Source organism: Vombatus ursinus, unplaced genomic scaffold (genome assembly GCF_900497805.2).
Source record: "Vombatus ursinus unplaced genomic scaffold, bare-nosed wombat genome assembly UNPS02014801.1, whole genome shotgun sequence".
Classification (NCBI taxonomy): Eukaryota; Metazoa; Chordata; class Mammalia; order Diprotodontia; family Vombatidae; genus Vombatus; species Vombatus ursinus.
Genome location: NW_020954579.1, coordinates 1309361 through 1327695, shown reverse-complemented (window position 1 = coordinate 1327695; position 18335 = coordinate 1309361). Strand labels below are relative to the sequence as shown.

General features: G+C 43.3%; 1 protein-coding gene and 1 non-coding gene across 2 annotated transcripts in view; both read right to left on the bottom strand.

The window, feature by feature from the left end:
- Positions 1-16624, bottom strand: part of MED24 (mediator complex subunit 24) — a 29532-nt gene extending 12908 nt beyond the window's left edge. Inside the window, exons 1-19 of the mRNA XM_027873010.1 lie at positions 16565-16624; positions 16115-16253; positions 15944-16026; positions 13529-13567; positions 11968-12041; positions 11237-11466; positions 6842-6953; positions 6382-6532; positions 5637-5750; positions 5086-5133; positions 4460-4542; positions 3965-4051; positions 3583-3694; positions 3059-3201; positions 2168-2205; positions 1659-1741; positions 988-1166; positions 779-878; positions 201-376 (exon numbers count right to left, since the gene is read on the bottom strand). Coding sequence (XP_027728811.1) covers positions 201-376; positions 779-878; positions 988-1166; positions 1659-1741; positions 2168-2205; positions 3059-3201; positions 3583-3694; positions 3965-4051; positions 4460-4542; positions 5086-5133; positions 5637-5750; positions 6382-6532; positions 6842-6953; positions 11237-11466; positions 11968-12041; positions 13529-13567; positions 15944-16026; positions 16115-16244 — 1982 coding nt within the window. The 5' untranslated portion in view covers positions 16245-16253; positions 16565-16624. The remainder of the gene's footprint in view (positions 1-200; positions 377-778; positions 879-987; positions 1167-1658; positions 1742-2167; positions 2206-3058; positions 3202-3582; positions 3695-3964; positions 4052-4459; positions 4543-5085; positions 5134-5636; positions 5751-6381; positions 6533-6841; positions 6954-11236; positions 11467-11967; positions 12042-13528; positions 13568-15943; positions 16027-16114; positions 16254-16564) is intronic.
- Positions 1806-1910, bottom strand: LOC114051209. Its single transcript, XR_003570125.1, has one exon. It is a non-coding gene; the product is annotated as a small nucleolar RNA SNORD124 (small nucleolar RNA).
- Positions 16625-18335: the final 1711 nt, after the last annotated feature.

The window sequence follows — 18335 nt, the reverse complement described above, 5'->3', positions numbered from 1 at the left end:
GGATCAAAGGCTAGAAAGGAAGGCAAAAGGCCTCTCCAGTCCACAGATCTCCAAGATAAGTACTCCCTCCCACAAGTATGCGGAGTTAGCAGCAAAAGAGAAATGACTGGCTTTTCCGGCCCAAAAGTGATCGTGGTGATTGAAGGCACTGTGGACAGAAGTGCATGAGAGGCCTGGAGGGGAAAGGGAAGACTACAGACCTCTCACTGTAGAACTGTAGGGTATTCTCACTGCAGAGAGGCCCGACCAGCTGGCGAATCATCTGAAGTGATTTCTCACGTTCGTCCAGGCCCAGCATACGGACATGGGCCACAAGCCAAGCAACGGCACACACTGCCAGGCTGCACACCTTTCCCTTGATGTTGTCTGTGATTTTCTGGGATGGGAAACATATCAGCTGCAGGTACCAACCCCAACCCCAAGCCCTGCCCTGCACCCTTTCCTTGGACACTGCTGCCCCTAGGGAAGGATCAGAACTCAGCAAGATGAGCCCTGGGCCCACCATAATCCAGTATGCCCACACTGACACTGAGGGCTGGGAAAGAGAAGGAGAAGTGACCTAGACATCTAGAAATGACCATGGCTTCAGGAGGAGACACCTTGGTCTTAAGTTCTACAGATGGGGAGACCCTCCACCCTAAGGAGATGCAGTGATGCCCACAACTGGCACCTGGCACTTTGGAGAAGAGAGAAGAGTAAAGAGTGGTATGGGTGGGGAAATGAGGATGTCATATCCTGGGACCAAAGGGCATTACTGGGCACAGAGGGGAATGGCTACCTGGATGGACTCAAAAGCCAGGACTCCATTCTCCCAGGCATTCAGAATCTCCAAGATGGCAGCTGAGATGCTGAGACAGGCCTCATGCCACTTCATCTGCCTGTTGGGAAGAAATGGGAGGAAGGTCACCAAAATGGGAGCAAGAACATGGCCTTGAAGGAGAAAGACCCTGACTGCTGCCCCCACTTGCATCCTTCCAGGCCACCTACACTAGCTTCATTTCAGAGGTGTTGTTGAGCAGGGCAACCAGGGATTCCACGTTGGTAGAGTCAGGCCGGAAGCAGGGGTGGTCAGGATTCAGGATCTTGCCCTCCTCAGGCATACATGTCTGCATCCAGGTCTCAAAGAAAGGCACTTCACCCACAGTGCTTGATTCTGACAGAATGACCTAGATGATGAACAAGTCAAGGAGAGGGATAAAACATCTGCCCACCAGGCACCTTTACCACCCTGACAACAGGGCAGTGTGACAAAAGCCTCAGAGGACCACTGCCACCCCACCTCTGCCTGGGTGGGCCTCAGCCTTTATCCTGCCAAGGCTGACATTCTCTCTCACCCACCCCAGAACCAGGTAGTTTTAGGGGAAGGAGAAGAAAATGAGGCCTATGCCGCCATCTTGTGGTCAATGAAGATATGGTCCCTAAAGAGTCTGCATGAGCCTGTAGGGGAGAAAGGGGGAAAGAGAAAGGAAGGGTCCCTGTCCCTCTCCTGAGGATCTGGGCAGCCATCAGCCAGTGGCATAGTGTGTCATCATTCCTGAGACCTGGTGATCTAGGAAGGTTTCTCTGGCCTTCACAAATGGTTTCTTCCCCATTTCCATGTCACCAAGCCCCTTGTCATCCTCTACCCCATTCCTTGCTGCCCTTCCCCTCTCACTGACCTCTGAACCATAGGTCTGGGCCACATGGCACAACATGAGGAAGGAGATGTCAAAGAGCAGAGCACGGACTGAAGCTGCTTTGGCTGTGGGGAGTAAACGCAGAAGTGAGAAGAAGCCTTGTTTGCCCAGGGCTGAGGGCAAGAAGGGTTCAAGTCAAGGAAGGTCAGAAAGAGAGCAGCTCCATCACAGACCTGGGACTCAGGATCCTTTTCTTGGGGTTTCACTTTGAGCATCATTCCTCCCTTGAAATATGAGGACTTCCCAAAAGTCCTGAGCCCCCTTCCTTTGCTCTCTCTTCTCCACCCCAAACAGCAGAATTGGGTTCACAAAGACGACAGGCAGGTACAATTTTAGAACAATCCTTGGCCTGCCCTTACCTGCCCTTTTCAGGGTCCTTACACAACCCTGATTAGTCATCTATCATAGTGTAAAGACCACCCTCTGCATGGGTGTGTGTCTGTGTGTCTGTGTGTTTGTGCATTGGGGCAGAGGACAAGGAAATAACTTACAGTTTTCATTACTGATGTTCTTCGTGAATTCATTCAAGCTGTAGAAAGAGGGGGGCTGGGTCAAAAGAGGGGCCTGGGACAACAGGAACAGCTAGAGACAGCAGAAGAGGGGGGAAATCTGTGCTTCTCAACTAGTGTCAGTCACCAGCTTTCGGGTTATAAATCACATTACACTAAAATACAGCTTTATCACCACAATCTCTGAAAACATCAAATGCCAGCTGATGGTCCACTAAATACAAATTCTAGTACACTTGAAGAACTGCCTTCCCCTGGAGATGACTGGAACAGGATTTCACAGGAAATTATGAATGGAATGGCATGAGCTGGAAAGGTCTTTAAATGCCAGCTAGTCCAGTCCCTCTATTTTAGTGAGGAAATTTATGCTCTAAAGGGTCAAGTGAATGGCCAAGGTCACAGAACTCCTTAGCAGCAGAATCAGAACTTTCTAGGTCTCCTGCCTCCCTAGTCCAAAGCTCTTCCCAGTATAGACTCTCCTAACTTGTATTTGGTTAATGACTGGTCATTCCTTATGCCCAATATTTAAAGTGTCTTCACTTCCACTGGCCTGCCTGCCTGCTATCTTCTCTCCTACTCTCATCAGAGGGAAAACTGAGATAGAAGATGGAGACAGACAATCTAAGGGGAAAACTGATAATTCAATCCAGACAGCATGGCTCTGGGCTTTGTATGCATCCTGGGGGGAAACGCAACCAGAACATCTATTCTGGGGGCTCTAACCTTCTGTCCTTAGGACCTCTGGGACTTCTGGGGATTTACCCACTACCACCACTTCCCAGATCTTAATACCTGGTCTCTTCTAGACTTTTCACTTTTCTTTCCAACTTCCCACCTTTGTTCTTTTCAAAGCACAAGCATTCTAATACTCACCTAATGAATTTTCGGGCAAAGGACTTGAGTTTTCCAGTGGCAGCAGCAGCAGCTAACAGCAAATCCAGGCTCTTCCCAGAAAGCATGTGGCCAAGAACCCCCAACAGTCCTTCTGGGGACTTGGAGTGATCTGCATCCATTGTCTAGAAATAGAGACAAGAAGCTGGACTCTACTGGGAAATTGTCAGTATCCCAAAAACTCTCGTCTACAACCTAAACCACATAGTTTTCTCTCCAAACCCTTCAAATGAAACAGGACATTGGCCAACATTCTCTCATCTTTTTGTCCTGCTTTGGGAAGTCCTTTTGAAGTTTTGTTTTCTGACAGATCAGACTGGGACCAGGTTATCAGACACAAAATGGGGGAGGGGGCTGTTAAGGTACATGAGAGTGGCAAACTAAAACACTCTGGTATCATGGTAACTGTGTAAAAGTGAGAAGAGAAAGACAGGAGTTAACAGACTGAATTGCTTTTATCAAGAGGAAGACAAGTTCAGGGAGAAGAGACCGAAGTGAGGACAAACCTTGAGAATGTTAGTGACTGTGGGCTCTGCTCGAAGAATCAGCCCCGGATTGGGCTGGATGTTGGCATTTTCAGCTGATTTCAGCCAGGGGGATTGGTCTCGGTCAGCTACACTGTGAAGGGGATGGGAGTGGGGGGCAGTAAGAGTCCAAGTCAATTCGTCATCTCCTGAGGTAGAAAGGGGTGGCTGAGAGGCGAAGGGATAACAAGCACCTAGACCCCAACCAAGCATAGAGCACACACATTTGACCCTTCCCTGGGCCTCAATAACCCAGCCACAGTCACAAACTCAAACACTAGACAAAGAGGCCCCATCTGGGTCAATGGGCACAGGGAGTGGAAGGGACAGTGGCCAGGGCTGGCCCAACTACACATACACTTACCGCTTGGCCATCAGGCTCTCTTTGTTCACCTCAGAGAGCAGTCCTTGTTTACTACACTCCTGGAGCAGCATGTTGATACAATCACAGCTGGGAGAGAGGAGAGGGGGAGGGAGGGAGAATGTCTGAATAGACACACAGGGGAGTCTTCAGAGCAGAGGGCATCTGACTTCTTCAGACCTGCTCCAGTTCTAGAAGCAGAGACTTCTAGAAGCTTCTCTGGGGGTCTGAGAAAGGGAAGCAAGGAAGCACTAGACTGTGGACAGGCTGCAGGTTTGCCTGCCCCACCTGGAACAGGTCTACCCAACTCATGGGGAGTTCTGTCTGACCAAAGTCTTTTCTCCCACTCTTTCTCAAGGAAGGAGGTATCTAAGGGGACTGGATCAGGAGATGAGACATCCTGACGTGTAACATTCTAAAAGTAGGAGGAGGGAGCCCCAGAAACAGAATGGCTTCTCTTGGGCACATCAGCCAAACAGGGGCCCTGGGAGCACTCACTTGCACCGATGGTCAGCCTTGTCGAGCAAGGGTGTGAGCTTCAGCAGGAACTCAAAGGCACAATTCACATCCTCAGTGAAGTCCTACAAAGAGCCAGAAACCCCAATCTGGGCTCCATGCAGCCTTCTCCATTTCTAGTCACACATGGCAATGCTGGGCACAGGTGTTAGTTATTCTGCTAGGCCTGTGGCCCAGGCCAACTGGCTGGGTGTGCCCAATGTTGTGATGGAAAGAGAAGTGTCATCTTGCCTATTCTGGTAGTAGGATGATGATGGTGATGATGATGGTGATGATGATGATGATGATGATGATGTGTGTGTCTGTACATGTGTGTTTACTTGGGGATGAGGCTTTTAAATATAACAAGTAAAATCCATAGGATTACAAAGGAAACCAGTTATATTGAGTTATCAAAGTATTTTCAATACATAATTTCCTGATCTAGAGGCATTCAAACAATTCAACTCCCTGAAGAGTTTCTAATAGCCCAGCCTCAGGATATAACCATAAATTTCCTTCCTTCTCACTGGTTGCCAGTTTCCCTGTTGGGCCATAAATGGTTCTTCTCTTTCCTCTGTCCTCCTCAGGTAGCACTTTATACCATAATACAGTCTGGGGCAACTCACCTTGTCCCCCTGAGGGTATTTCTTCAGTTTCACCAAAACCTGAGGAATCTAGAGGGAAAAAGAAGAAGAAGGCCCGGGGGAATCAATTTCTTCTCCTTTCTTCCACCTGGCCCAGGAAGAGAAGCCCCATCCCAAGCACAAACTGCAACATATCTATCCCAGTAAGAGACAAGAATTCACAGATGCCAGACCAGAAAGAGTCCAGTGTGTGTCAAAGCACCCTGGGCTAGTCAGCTCCCAGTTTCAAGGGACCATGGCTTAGGGTACATTATCACAGAAGTGGTGTTAGAGATGAGTATGACCCCAGAGAGGTATGGGCAATCCCATGTGTCTCCATGTTCTGGCTCCCACCCCACATTCCTGCACTATGATGTGGCAACTATTGAACTAAACAGAATCCCAATAGTAAAGAACAAAGGGATCAGCCACAGAGCTCAATTTAACTAATTTAAAGCTCAGGAACTATGAAGAGGAACGTGGCAGAGGCTAATAGCAGAGGGAGATCATTTGGGTTTAACGTGGCCTCTTGCTCCCAATCCTTCCCCCAGTACCTTGAGGAAAGTGAAGGCTGTCCACTTGAGCTCCTCAGTGCCCTCAGGGGATTCAATGAGACCCACAAAACAAGCTTTCCAGATCTCCAGGACAAAGAGAGGGGTGGGAATACGCTAAAGTAGAAAACAAAAACAATCATGTACATTTGGGGTAGGGGGACACCAGACAAGAACTCCTGATGGGGAACCTTCCTCTACTAGTACAGATCAGCACAAGTACTGCAATCCCAGCCAAAGGGAGTTGTCTAGGGCCCTGTGAGATGACATGACTTGCCTTGGATCACAAAGCCAGCATGTGTCCCAAGGAGACCTTGAACTCACATCTTCTTCACTTGGAGCTCGGCCTTCTAGTCACTAAATCCTCATAATTATATTAGTGTTTTAAAGTTTCCAAAGCACTTACTTCACAACAACCCCATGAGGTAATTCATTTTAGCACCTTCATCCTACAGCTGAAGAAATTGAAGGCAGTGCACTGGCCCAAAGTCAAATAGCTAGTAAGATTTTAAACTCGGTCTTTCTGACCAGTGCCAGAATGGAAGAGCCCTTCTTTAGTCTTCATTCTAAGAACTAGGTGATTAAGGGGTGACCTCAAACTGTATTAGAATGGGGGTCCTCAACCACTGAGCTCTCTCAGTAACTGTCCAGAGGCTTCTTCTCTCAGTGCCCAACAAATACAGCTCAATGATCTGATTTCTAGCTGGCTGGGCTGCCCAAGGGATGAAGGCACACACTGTCCCCACACCTGCATCCTCTTCACCATCATCAGCTGTTCAACCAATGGCTGCATCTCTCCTGTCAGATTCATGGTGCCCTCCAGGAGGACCACAGCATGCACTGTGGGGAACCCAGTCTTGTGCAGCTGCTCTGAGTGCATAGACAGCATGATAGGGATGCTGAAAGGAAGACAAACAGACTAAGTTTGGGTAAGGGAGTAAAAAGTGCAGAACAGAGAAGAGTTCAGACCTGTAGGAGACATTTGGGCTCATGGAACTCTGTTTTGCCCCCAGCAGGCTCACTGGACTGCCTGGCACATCCTCCTTTTTTGTTTTTTTAATCAAAAAAAACAAAACAAAACCAAAAACCCAGACATTTTATTGATACCTTTTGTTTTGGCATCACATACATTTCCCAATATATTCCTCTACCTACCCTGTCACCCCCAAAGAACCATCCCTTATGATAAAGAATTAAAAGACTGGTACCTTCTAATCAGTACTCCACATTCTTCTGCTTGACTCTGGAGATGGGAATTGCTAAGGCTGGCAAAGGTCTCCCCAAGCTTCAATAATGACTGCTCAATGGCTGTCCAGGAGGCTGTTGGAGAAAGACAGGAGGAGATGAGAAATACTAGCCTCTTTAAAGGCAACAACTCACAATATTAGGTACTCTCAGAGAATAACAGGGTATGTACCCAGGGACGTAAGTGGTAGCATGCACTTTCTGCTCTTTTCTAAACAGGGTAGGAACAACAGTGGATGAAATTCCCAGAAAGTTTTCCAAGGCCTCTGACATCATGAGAGTTTATACTGCTGATACCACTACTAGCTCTGTATCCCAAAGAGATCAAAGAAAAGGGAACAGGACCTATACGTACAAAAATATTAACAGCAGCTCTTTTGGTGGTGGCAAAGAATTGCAAACTGAAAGGATACCCATTGTTTAGAGAATGGCTAAACAAGATGTGATATATAATTGGGATGGAATACTATTATGCTATAAGAATAACCAGCAGGATGGTTTCAGAAAAACCTGGGAAGGCTTATATGAACTAATGCAAAGTGAAGTGAGCAGAATCAAGAGAACACTGTACATAGTAACAGTAATATTGAAATGATGATCAACCATGAAGGATTTAGTTATTCTGGTCAAGACAATGATCCAAGACAATTCTAAAAAGACTTAATGAAAAATGCTATCCACCTCCAGAGAAATGATGAATTCTGAGGGCAGATTGAAGCATACTTTTTTTTACTTTCTCTGTTTTTTGCTTTTTATTTTTATTTTTTTGTCAACATGGCTGATATGGAAATATGTTTTATATGATTTCACATGTAAAGCTGATATAATGCTTGCCTTCTCAATATAATAGGTAGGAGAGGGGCAGAAGGGAAAGAGAGAATTTGGAACTGAAATTAAAAAAAAACCAAACAAACTAATGTTAGAGGCAACTAGGTAGCATAGTGGATAAAGCACTGGCCTTGGAATCAGGAGGACCTGAGTTCATAGATGGCCTCAGACACTTACTAGCTGTGTGACCCTGGGCAAATCACTTAACCCCAATTGCCTCTAAAAAAAAAAAGTTAAAAAAAAATTAATGTTAAAAACAAACATACATCATAACAAGTCAAGATCCAGAAAGATTTCAATAGGTTGAACATTTAGGCTAAATCTATAAAATGAAATTAATAGAGCTAAGGCTTTGTTGTTATTGTTCAATCGTTTCAGTCACGTCCAACACTTCCTGACCCCATTTGGGACTTTTTTGGCAGATACTGGAGTGGTCTGTCATTTTCTTCTTTTTTTTTTTTTTTGTGAGGCAATTAGGGTTAAGTGACTTGTCCAGGGTCACACAGTTAGTGTCAAATATCTGAGGCCATATTTGAACTCAGGTCCTCCTGACTCTAAGGCTGGAGCTCTATCCACTGTGCCACCTAGCTGCCCCAATAAGTTCTTGAAGCTGGATCATTACACTTAATATTTAATTACATTTTAAAAAAGAGGAGTGTTGCAGAAAAATCGCTGGACTTATGAATCAAAAGAGATGCATCTTTCAATCTCATCAGAGTTCTAGTACTTCCCAGATATGTAATTTGGGTAAATCACTGAAACTATTTGAGTCAAAACTGCCTCACCTGTAAAACAAAGATAATAATACTTACACTAAATAATTTACATAGTTCTGTGAGAAAAAGCACTTTGCAAATGTAAACACACTACACAAATGTAAGTTCATTTAGTATTAGGATCAATGAAGTTACTGGTATTCATCATGGAATTCCTGAGAGTCATATATTGGACAGGACCATATAACTGATAGACTTCGAAATGTTACAAGAACAACAAAATACAAGCTATGAGATCGAGTTAAGACCCTAACCTGTTTTTATCTAGTAGTCATCTTTCTGAACCTCTCACATGGAACATAAAAGTTTTCCTAATTAGTCTTATCTAGGAAACCAAACTCAAGGCTGCCCTTCTCTACAGTTAACATCTAGTCAGTTAAAATCTGGGCACTTAAGTATCTTTTCACCTCCAGGGACTCAGTCTGCTTCCATAGTTGAGGTTTTTCTTTTCTGCCTCTGAAGGTTCTGGTATCACGTAAAATAATATAAGTAAATAAGCATATGACACATAAAAGCATGCCATTATGAACATTTAAAAGGACATCTGGGACAAGTACATATGTCAAGGACTAATTTATTTCCAATGACAAACTAATAAAATATTGAAGACCAGGCTACCAAGCAAGTTCTTCCTCTTTGCTATTTTGTATTAACTTTCTCATCTACATAATAACTGCCTTGTCTCCCCAGTTAGAAGAAGAGAGCTCCTTGATTACAGGTGTATGTGTATCTTTTTTTTTTTAATTTACACCTTTAATGTTATGCCAATCAAATCATTAAAGGGAAATTTTACAGAACTTGATAAAATAACAACAAAATTCACTAACCAAAATAAAAGATATAGAATATCAAGGAGAATAATGAAAAGAGTTAGGGCAAAGGAGGAGCAGCATTTCCAGATAGTCAAAGTATATTATTTTTAAAATTGTACATTTTTTAATCAGTTAAAATATGCCTTCTCAACCTCCCATCTACCTACTACTAATTGAGAACAAAACCCATTACAAACACATAGAGTCAAGCAAAACAGATTTTCTCCTTGGCTATGTCCAAAAAATTATTTATCTCATTCTGTATTCTGAGTCCTTTACCTCCCTATCAGGAATGTGTAACAGGTTTCATTATTAGTCCTCTGAAATCATGGTTGGTCATTATAACAAGCTTAATTTTTTCAGAGTTGTTTGTCTTCATCATAGCTTGTTCAGCCTTTCTCCAACGTATAGGCACTCCCTCAGATTCCCAATTTTTGCCATCTCAAAAAGAGCTATAATATTTTTGGGAATCCCTAGAGTTTGATTTGTTTAGGACTTATCTCTCCCTTTATCTGCCCTCCTTCTACCTTTTCTTTCTGATTTCCCTCCTAAGTAAAATAGATTTCTACACCCAACTCTGTGTGTGTCTGTGTGTGACCAGTTCAGATGAGAGTGAGGCTGAAGTATCAGCTGCCTTCTCCCATGCCCTCAGCAACCATATATGTGTTCTTGCTAACCCGGATTATATAAAATAATTTTCTCTAACCTTCTTTTCCCTTCACTTTCCCCATGTATCCCTCTTCCCCTCTCATTTTTTTCCTTGTAGAATTATACTCAGTTTTTCTGGGTAAGTTATTTTTGGCTATAAAGCTATATCCTTTGCCTCCTGGAATCTCATATTTCAATCTCTCCATTTCTTCATGGTGGTGGTTGCTATATTATGCGTGAATCTGACTATGGCTCTGTGGTACTTAAATTCTTTTTTCTGGCTGCTTTCAGTGTTTTTTTTTTTCTTTGACCTAAAAGCTCTGGATTTCGGCTATAATGTTCCCAGGAGTTTTCATTTTAGGGTTTCTTTCAGGAGATGACCAGTAAATTCTTTCTCTTTCCATTATGCCCTCTGATCCTAAAAGATGTAGACAGCTTTCTTTTTAGATTTCTTAAAATATGTCTAGGCTTTCTGTTTGGCCATAGCATTCAGGCAGTCCAATGTTTTCCAAGTCAGTTGTTTTTGCTATGAGATACCTTACCTTTTCTTCTATTTTTCCTAGTTCCCCCAGTCTGAGCTGTGCAAGTTCCTGACCCGCATTTGGGTCTGAACAAAAATATATTGCTGCTTGTCTCAGCTATCATCTGCCAGCTAGAATGATTTGCTGGCTCACAGTGAAACTGTAGGTTTGCCTTTGGTCTGGGATTCCTGCCCTCATTATTTCTCTGAAGGTTTCCAACTGAAATAGAAGCTGAAACCTAGCTCTGCCCCTGGGGTCTGAGCTACACCTATCCTACCTTTCTCAGTATACTGCCCAGGACTTTCCTACCCAAGAATGCCATCCTCAGGGACTGGGATTTATCATTCTGCTCTGGATCTTCGGCCTGAAACTGGGTAGCAAGTAAGTTGGCCCGGGAGTATGTATATCTTATACCTATTTTGTATCTCCAGTAGTACTGAGCACATTAGAAGGCATGTGGTAGTTACTCACTAAAAACCTCTTGGTTGACTGATAGGGAAAACAGAATGAATAGGGTGGGATGAGGCTGGGTTAGATGACCTGTGAGATCCCTTCAAACACTTAAATCTGCAAATGTATAATGGGAAGGAAGGTACTATAGTCAAAAATTCCCAAAACACAATCAGTATTTATAGGGAGAGAAATAAAGAGGATATGGGATAGTTTCACAACCCATTGAAAAGGGTAATAGCACCCTGCTTCATCTCCTTTGACATCACATACTAGATATGGGAATGGTGGTGAATGAGAATTAGAAGGCAAAGACAACATACAGACTTCCTCCAGTTTGGCGACATGTAGCAGGGCTCGATTCTTGGTGCTGCTGAGGATCTTCTTAAGTTGCTGAAGACACCTGGTGAGCTGTTTCTCCCCTGTTGTGGCCCCCATCTCAAGGCCCTCCCGAAGTCGCTCTGCTGAGGCAGTTGTGCATCGAAGCAACCAATGAAGGGCACTGAGGAGGGCACGGCACAGACCTATGCACTCCTCTGCCTTGCCATGACAACTGTGGAGAAAGGAATATAGCCCACCTGACTCTGAGTCTCCCTTCAAGTCCAATCACATGGCCTCCCTCTACCTCACTCACTACAACAACTACTCTTAACCTTTTTTTGTCCTGGACAACACAGGTAGGCTGGTAAAGCCTATGCACCCCTTGTCAGAAAAAAGTTTTTAAATGCATTAAAAAAAAAGAATAATAAAGAAAGCCAATTATGTTAAATATAGATATCAAAATATTATTTTTTTTTAAGTTCATGACCCCAAGTTAACACCCCTGTACTAATTCTGACCAGCCCCAACATGATTTCTTTCCTCACTCTGCCTTGGAAACCCTCAGAATTCTTCCTCTGGGAACTAAAATCACAGGGGCCAAGAACAAGAATACAATAAGGTGAAACAAGGCATAAGTAGCCCACCCAACTACTCTCAGCCCATTCTAAGTTTATTTCCCAAATTAAAAGTCAACCCCTATGTTCTCTGTGGGGAAAAGAAGCAATGAAGCTACCTTAGTCGGTCACAAAACATGTCCATGATATCCAACAGGGCCTGGATACAGAGGTCACGGGAAAAATCATCAAACTGTAGGAATAATAGAAAAGATGATTTTCAAGGCCAACCCATCTCTTTCTTCCAGTTCATGGGACTCTCTACCCACTCTTTCCTGGTGATTTCTGTTGGGTTCAATTACCACTTCTACGCAGATGACTCCCAAATCTATATAACCTGACCTAACCTTTCCCCTGAATTACAGTCCTATATTGTCAATTGCCTGCTGGACATTTTGACCCAGATGGCTCGCTGGCACTTGAAACTCAACATATCCAAAACTGAACTCATCCTCTTCCCGGTTAAATGCACTTCTCCTCCAAATATCCCAATTTCTATTGAAGGTCCCACCATCTTCCCAACCATCCAAGTCTGAAACCCTGCAGTCACACTTCTAACTCTTCCTTTCCCCCTTATCCCCTATTTTCAAATAACTGCCAAGTTTTATTGATTCTAATTCTATAACATCTCTCCCATCCATCAGGGTCTCTACCTCACACGGCCACCACACTGGTTCTGGCTCTTACCATCTCTCACAAGGATAACTGTTATAGCTGCCTAACTGCTAACTGGTCGTTTTCCCTCCACTCTCTCCTTTCTCAAATACGTCCTTCATACAGCTGTGAAAATAATCCCTCTAAGGCACAAGCAAGCCTGACTCTGACACCCCCTTGCTCAAAAAACACCAGTAGTTCAGTACCAAATGAGATTAAAAATGCTTATTTCCTTCCCCACTCTTCTCCTAGTTCCCTATTGCTCAAAGAACAAATTGCAATATCCTTACCCTGGAATTTAAAGCCCTCTACAATCTAGTTTCTACCTTATTTTGCATTATTTGCCCCTCTATATACATCCTCTGTTCTAATCAACTCAACTACTAGTAGTTCCTGACCTGGTCAAGCTAACCTCCACTTCTTTGCATTTTTTCAAGTCACTGCCCACACCTGGATTGCACTCATCTCAACTTTTCCAATTTCATAACTTTCTTCAAGACTCAGCTTGGATGCCACTTTCGATGAGATGATGACCCCATATTACTGCTCTCTCCCTGCTTAAACATTCTTAGGGCACTTTGCTCTCTCCTTTGCCCACTTTACTGCTTACCTTGTATTATGCTTAACTTTGTACATAACATTTCCTGCTGCCAACCCCAGCAGAATGAATGCTTTTTGAGCTCAGGGGCTTTTTCATGATTTCCTCGGTGCTTACGCAGGCAGTTTATGTCTTTATTGAATTGGATGATACAGAAAGGACACCCAAGTACCACTTTTCAAATGCTTTCTATCTTATTTTGGGTTCATGAGTAGTTATACCCAGAGTCCTTCAGCACCAGAAACTCTCACTTAGTGGGCAGTTCCTGTTGACAGCATAATGTGCCCTGTATTTCTGGCACGGGAAAACAACGTCTCAAGGATTATCTGATCAGAAAAAGCAAAAAGCTGTAAGGGACTCTATCAATGACATCTACAACACCTCCTACACCTTACCGGATTACAATGGAAAAGAGGTTAAGAACATACCTTGCTGATGGCTGTGAGTACTGTCGAGTAAGACACCATCTGAGGGAGAGAAGCAGATAGGAAAGAGAAAGAGCGTAAACCTGAGTCAAGGAAGAATAACTGCCAGCTCAAATGGTGTGTTAAGTCAATGTTTCTAATCAGAAGAGGTAGACTTAGGAACAAGGCATATCCAGGAAATCTCGTTCTTCCCCAAATCATTCTAAGAGTGGTAGAAACATGCAATTCCCTCATTCCTTCTTTGACAAAAATGTGAATGGGTGTCAATAGTACAACTATTAAAGAAATAGCTGATGAGTCTTCTAAGGTCCTTTGTTTATGTTATAACTCATTTATCAATTGCATGCAATGATCAATCAACTGAGGATGGGCTAGAAAGAAAAACATAACTTCAATCAAAGAGAATGACCGTTATGAACAAGAACTAAAGAAAAGGATTTTTTTGTAGTAAATGATTTATAGAATGATAAAGTCAAAAAGGACCTTAAAGTTAGCTGGTTCAAGCCCCTCATTTTATCAATGAGGGAACCGACGTAATGAGTTTGTTGAACTAGTATCTTAGCTACTGTACAACTTGATTTGCTTTTAAGGACACATTCTTTGGAATAAATGCATTCCAGGAAAGTCTGCTAACAAAGAAAATTTCTTTTAAATGAATGCATTTAAAAATACAATAAATCTTGTGTGTGTGTGTGTATGTGTCTGGCAATTTGGGTTAAGTGACTTGCCCAGGATCACACAGCTAAGAAGTGTCTGAGGCCAGATTTGAACTGAGTTCTTCCTGACTCCACAGCTGGTGCTCTATCCACTGTGCTACCTAGCTGCCCCAAATCCAATAAATATTTTAAAATTATATATTGAAAGGGAAGTAACTGATAAAATCGGACTGCTACTACTACTCTTAATATTTATATCAATATTGTACCTTCTTAAACATTTGTATCTCCTGACCATAAAAAAAATAGGGGAAAAAATACAATTTAAAGAATTGTAATTTTGTTGGTGTGGGTATCTCTTCCACCAATGAAGATTACAGCCATTCTCTAACTTAACCAAGCCCATCTCTGAAGTCTTCTCAGTTTGGAAAACCTATCAGAGTTAGTCCTCCACTGGCATAACCCTCAAGAATCCAGGGTCACCTACATAACATATCAGAATAAGCCTGTAGTAGAGGATCCAAAAATATAAAAAACTAAAATACAATAACCAAGCACTATTCATAGTCAAGAATGTAATGTTTGGCAAATTAGTAAGTATCTATGTAAAATGAATATCCTGCTCCTTATGACTTATGTAGGTCTATGTCCATATTAAAAGGAATGTACTGATCTTTGTTGGATATTAACTTGTTGTAGAAGTTTAGCTAACAAACTAAAGAATAATACATACTATAAAAAGAGTGTGGTACTCTTGCCAATGATAGAGGCAAGAACTCAAGGATCCCTAAATTTTACTAAGTTCTTTGGCTACCATTTCCTTCAAGTGAATAAATAACAATTCACCAATCCCTTAGTTACTCGAGTAGCTAGTTGGTGCAGTGGTTAGAATGTCTGGTCTGGAGTCAGGAAGACCTGAGTTCAAATCCAGCCTCACACACTTACTAGCAGTGTGACTCCGGGCAAGTCATTTAACCCCATTTACCTCAGCTTCCTCATCTGTAAAATGAGCTGGAGAAGGAAATAGCAAACCACTCCTACATCTCTGCCAAGGAAACCCAAAATGAGGTCACAAAGAGTTAGACAAGACTGAACAACAACAAGGTCCTTAAGTTCAGAATTCTGTCAAGGGAGTTTCATTTCACTAAGTAAAAGATACCTGTAACCAGATCAAAAAAATACAAAACCACAGAGAGTTCACTAAATGCTTTTTTACATAATGTGTTGTTAAGTTACATTCCACTATAACTACTTCAGTCTTCAGTATCTATTCACATAAAGGCAAATGTCTAAATCTTATCTCCCAGCAGGCAAAGAAAGCTCTGTGCAACTGGCACAATACTGTGCTGAATAGGAAGTCACCACTTTTTTAAATAAAATTTTCTCTTATTTTAAAATATAACATATTATTACTTCATTAATATTATGAAGTATTCTGTTATTCTGAACTTAACAAATACCAATAAATGTGAATGTTTTCATGAGCAAAGAACAGTAAAAGAGGATTATGGAACTATAAATCCCCATAACTTCTGCTTGTTTTTCTAAAGGACACAACTTCAGCCTGTTAGTTCCAAAGCTGTCCTACTTGCCTGTGTTTCTCTCTGAACAGGCCCTTATTGGGTGATTCAGATACTGTTGTTATCCCCTACTTCATAAATGCTTTCCTTTTATATGCATCACCAGCAACTCCAAGGGGACTTCCTGTTTGGTGGGCATGGAACAAGCCACCTCTGGTTCTAGAGAGTAAGAGGGAGCATACCTGGGAGCTGATGGCATACTTCAGGTACGACAGAATGAGAGGGTTGGGGGACGGTCCGATCATGGCCTGCTCCAGCAGGGCTTCTACAAGGGGAACACAAAAGCAATCGGGCTGATTGGGGGGCCCCTCCTTTCCCCTCTCCGGACAGCCGTCCTCTCCCTCCCTCCAGACCTGCCAGATTGAGGATGTCCCAAGTGGCTCCCTTAGGGAAGAACTTCTTCATGTTGATAGCCCACTGATAGTCGCTCCATCGCTCCTTCCACGCCTGCAGGATGGCCTGCTTGAGATTCACAACCTTCATGGCTCCACGCTAAGGCGGTGCGGACAAGGGGAGGCCGGGTCAAGACTAGGGAGACGAAGCTCGCCTAGTTTCGAGGGTGGGATCCCCCACGGGCTCTCCCCGCTTCTCGTCCAGCAGCCAGCCCCAGAATGGGGCAGCTCTGAAACTGGGACTGACCAGACAGCAAGATGTTAAGCCGGCTCCGGTTGTCAGCAGCAGCCCCTCAGTGCAGGGGTCCCCTGACCTTCTCCCCACACGCTCTCGCCATCCCAGCTTCCCCTTTTTCTCCAGCCCCTCTTCCCAATTGCAGAGCTTTTGGTGGAGGAACACAACAGACTCACACACGGCGGAAGTCACTTCTCTAGCCGGGAAGCCACTTCTCTAGCCAGGAAGCACGGCCATTTTGGCTTCCGCCTAGGAGCTTACATCTAATTGGAAGACAGCAGCCACCGAAAGCCAATGGAAATATCTGAAGAATTGAGCTTGGACGACCCTCGCTTGATTTCTGGGAATTGTAGTTTTAGACGCGCTGGGGAACTGAGTTAGGTCGCTAGCGGAAGCTCGACCTGGTACCGCCCTCAATTCTCTTTTCCTAGGACGCTGACGTCATTGCACGATCCTGCAAAACCTCGGCTCCCGGCGTCACGGTCAAGTCCAGAAGTTCAGAGTTTTTCTTATATCATGGCATGAACCCCTTTAACAGGCTAGTAGATCCTCTGAACTTTAAATAATGCTTTTAAATGCATAAAATAAAATACATGAGGCTACAAAGGAAATCCGAAATTCAGTTATTAAAATAAAAAAACAAAGTCTGGGACCTGAAATTAAGTATCCTTGAATCCTACCCTGTAATAAGACTGAACAACAACAATGAGGTCTTTAAGTTCAGAATTCTGTCAAGGGAGTTTTGTTTCATTAAGTAAAAGATACCTGTAACCTGATCAAAAAAGCACAAAACCATAAGGAGGTCACAAAATGCTTTTTTACATAGTGTGTTGTTAAGTTACACCTCACTATAACTACTTCAGTCTTCAATATCTATTCACATAATGGCAAAATCTTATCTTATCTCCCAGCAGACAAAGAAAGCTCTGTGCAACTTACACAATACTGTGCTGACTAGGAATTCACCACTTTTTTAAAATAAATTTTTCCCTTATTTTAAAATATACTATTACTTCATTATTATTATGAAGTATTCTGTTATTCTGAACTTAACAAATGCCAATAAACGTGAATGTTTTCACTAGCAAACCTTGTGACGTCATTTCTCACGTCACTGTGCCTGCTGTGGGTTGGGTGAAGGTTGTGGAAGGGTGCACTGAATTCTACATCTCCTGCCCTGCTCTAGAATTCTCTTCTGTAGCTGAGAAGGCTGGGGGTATGTGGGGAAAGGAGAGTACCCTTCATCCTGGTTTTGCATAGGAAATTATGGCACAAGATAAAAGAGGGCCCTTAGTTCACCCCCAACCATCAACATTCCTCTTTGAATGGGGGGAAACTAAGGTACTAAACAAAGGTGTCTCATTTATTCCAAGGAGAGAGTTCTAGCTGTCCGAATGCCAAATACCACACATCCAGCCTCTCTGAATTAGCAAAGGGGAAACTGAGGAATGAAACAAAGCTGTCCCATCTATTCCTAGATGAGAGTCTAGCTGCCCAACTCCATATGTCTCAAGCATGCTGCATTTTCGGACATCGGCCTTCCACACTGGGAGCAAAGAACCAGAAAGTAGAGGAAAAGGAGTAGAGTGCAAGAGTCGCCAGTCCTTCCCCATTTCTCAGAAATTGAGGCTTCACAGCATTTAGCAGCTAGGTGGAGCCATATATAGCGCTCTGGACCTGGGGCTGAGTTCTTAATCCAGTCTTAATGCAGGGCGGGTCACTTAATCATTGTCGGTGTCTTCATCTGTAAAATGGGAATAATAATAGCAACTACCTAGCTGAGTTGTATTGAGGGTCAAATGAGATATCTGTAAAACACTTTGCAAATCTTAAAGCACTATATTTATGCTACTTACTATTATTATGTGCCCTTCCCTCTGAAAAATTCCCGTTCTCCTCTCCTTGCTCCCTACCCTTCATTACTGGTGTTCCTATCTTCCTGACACC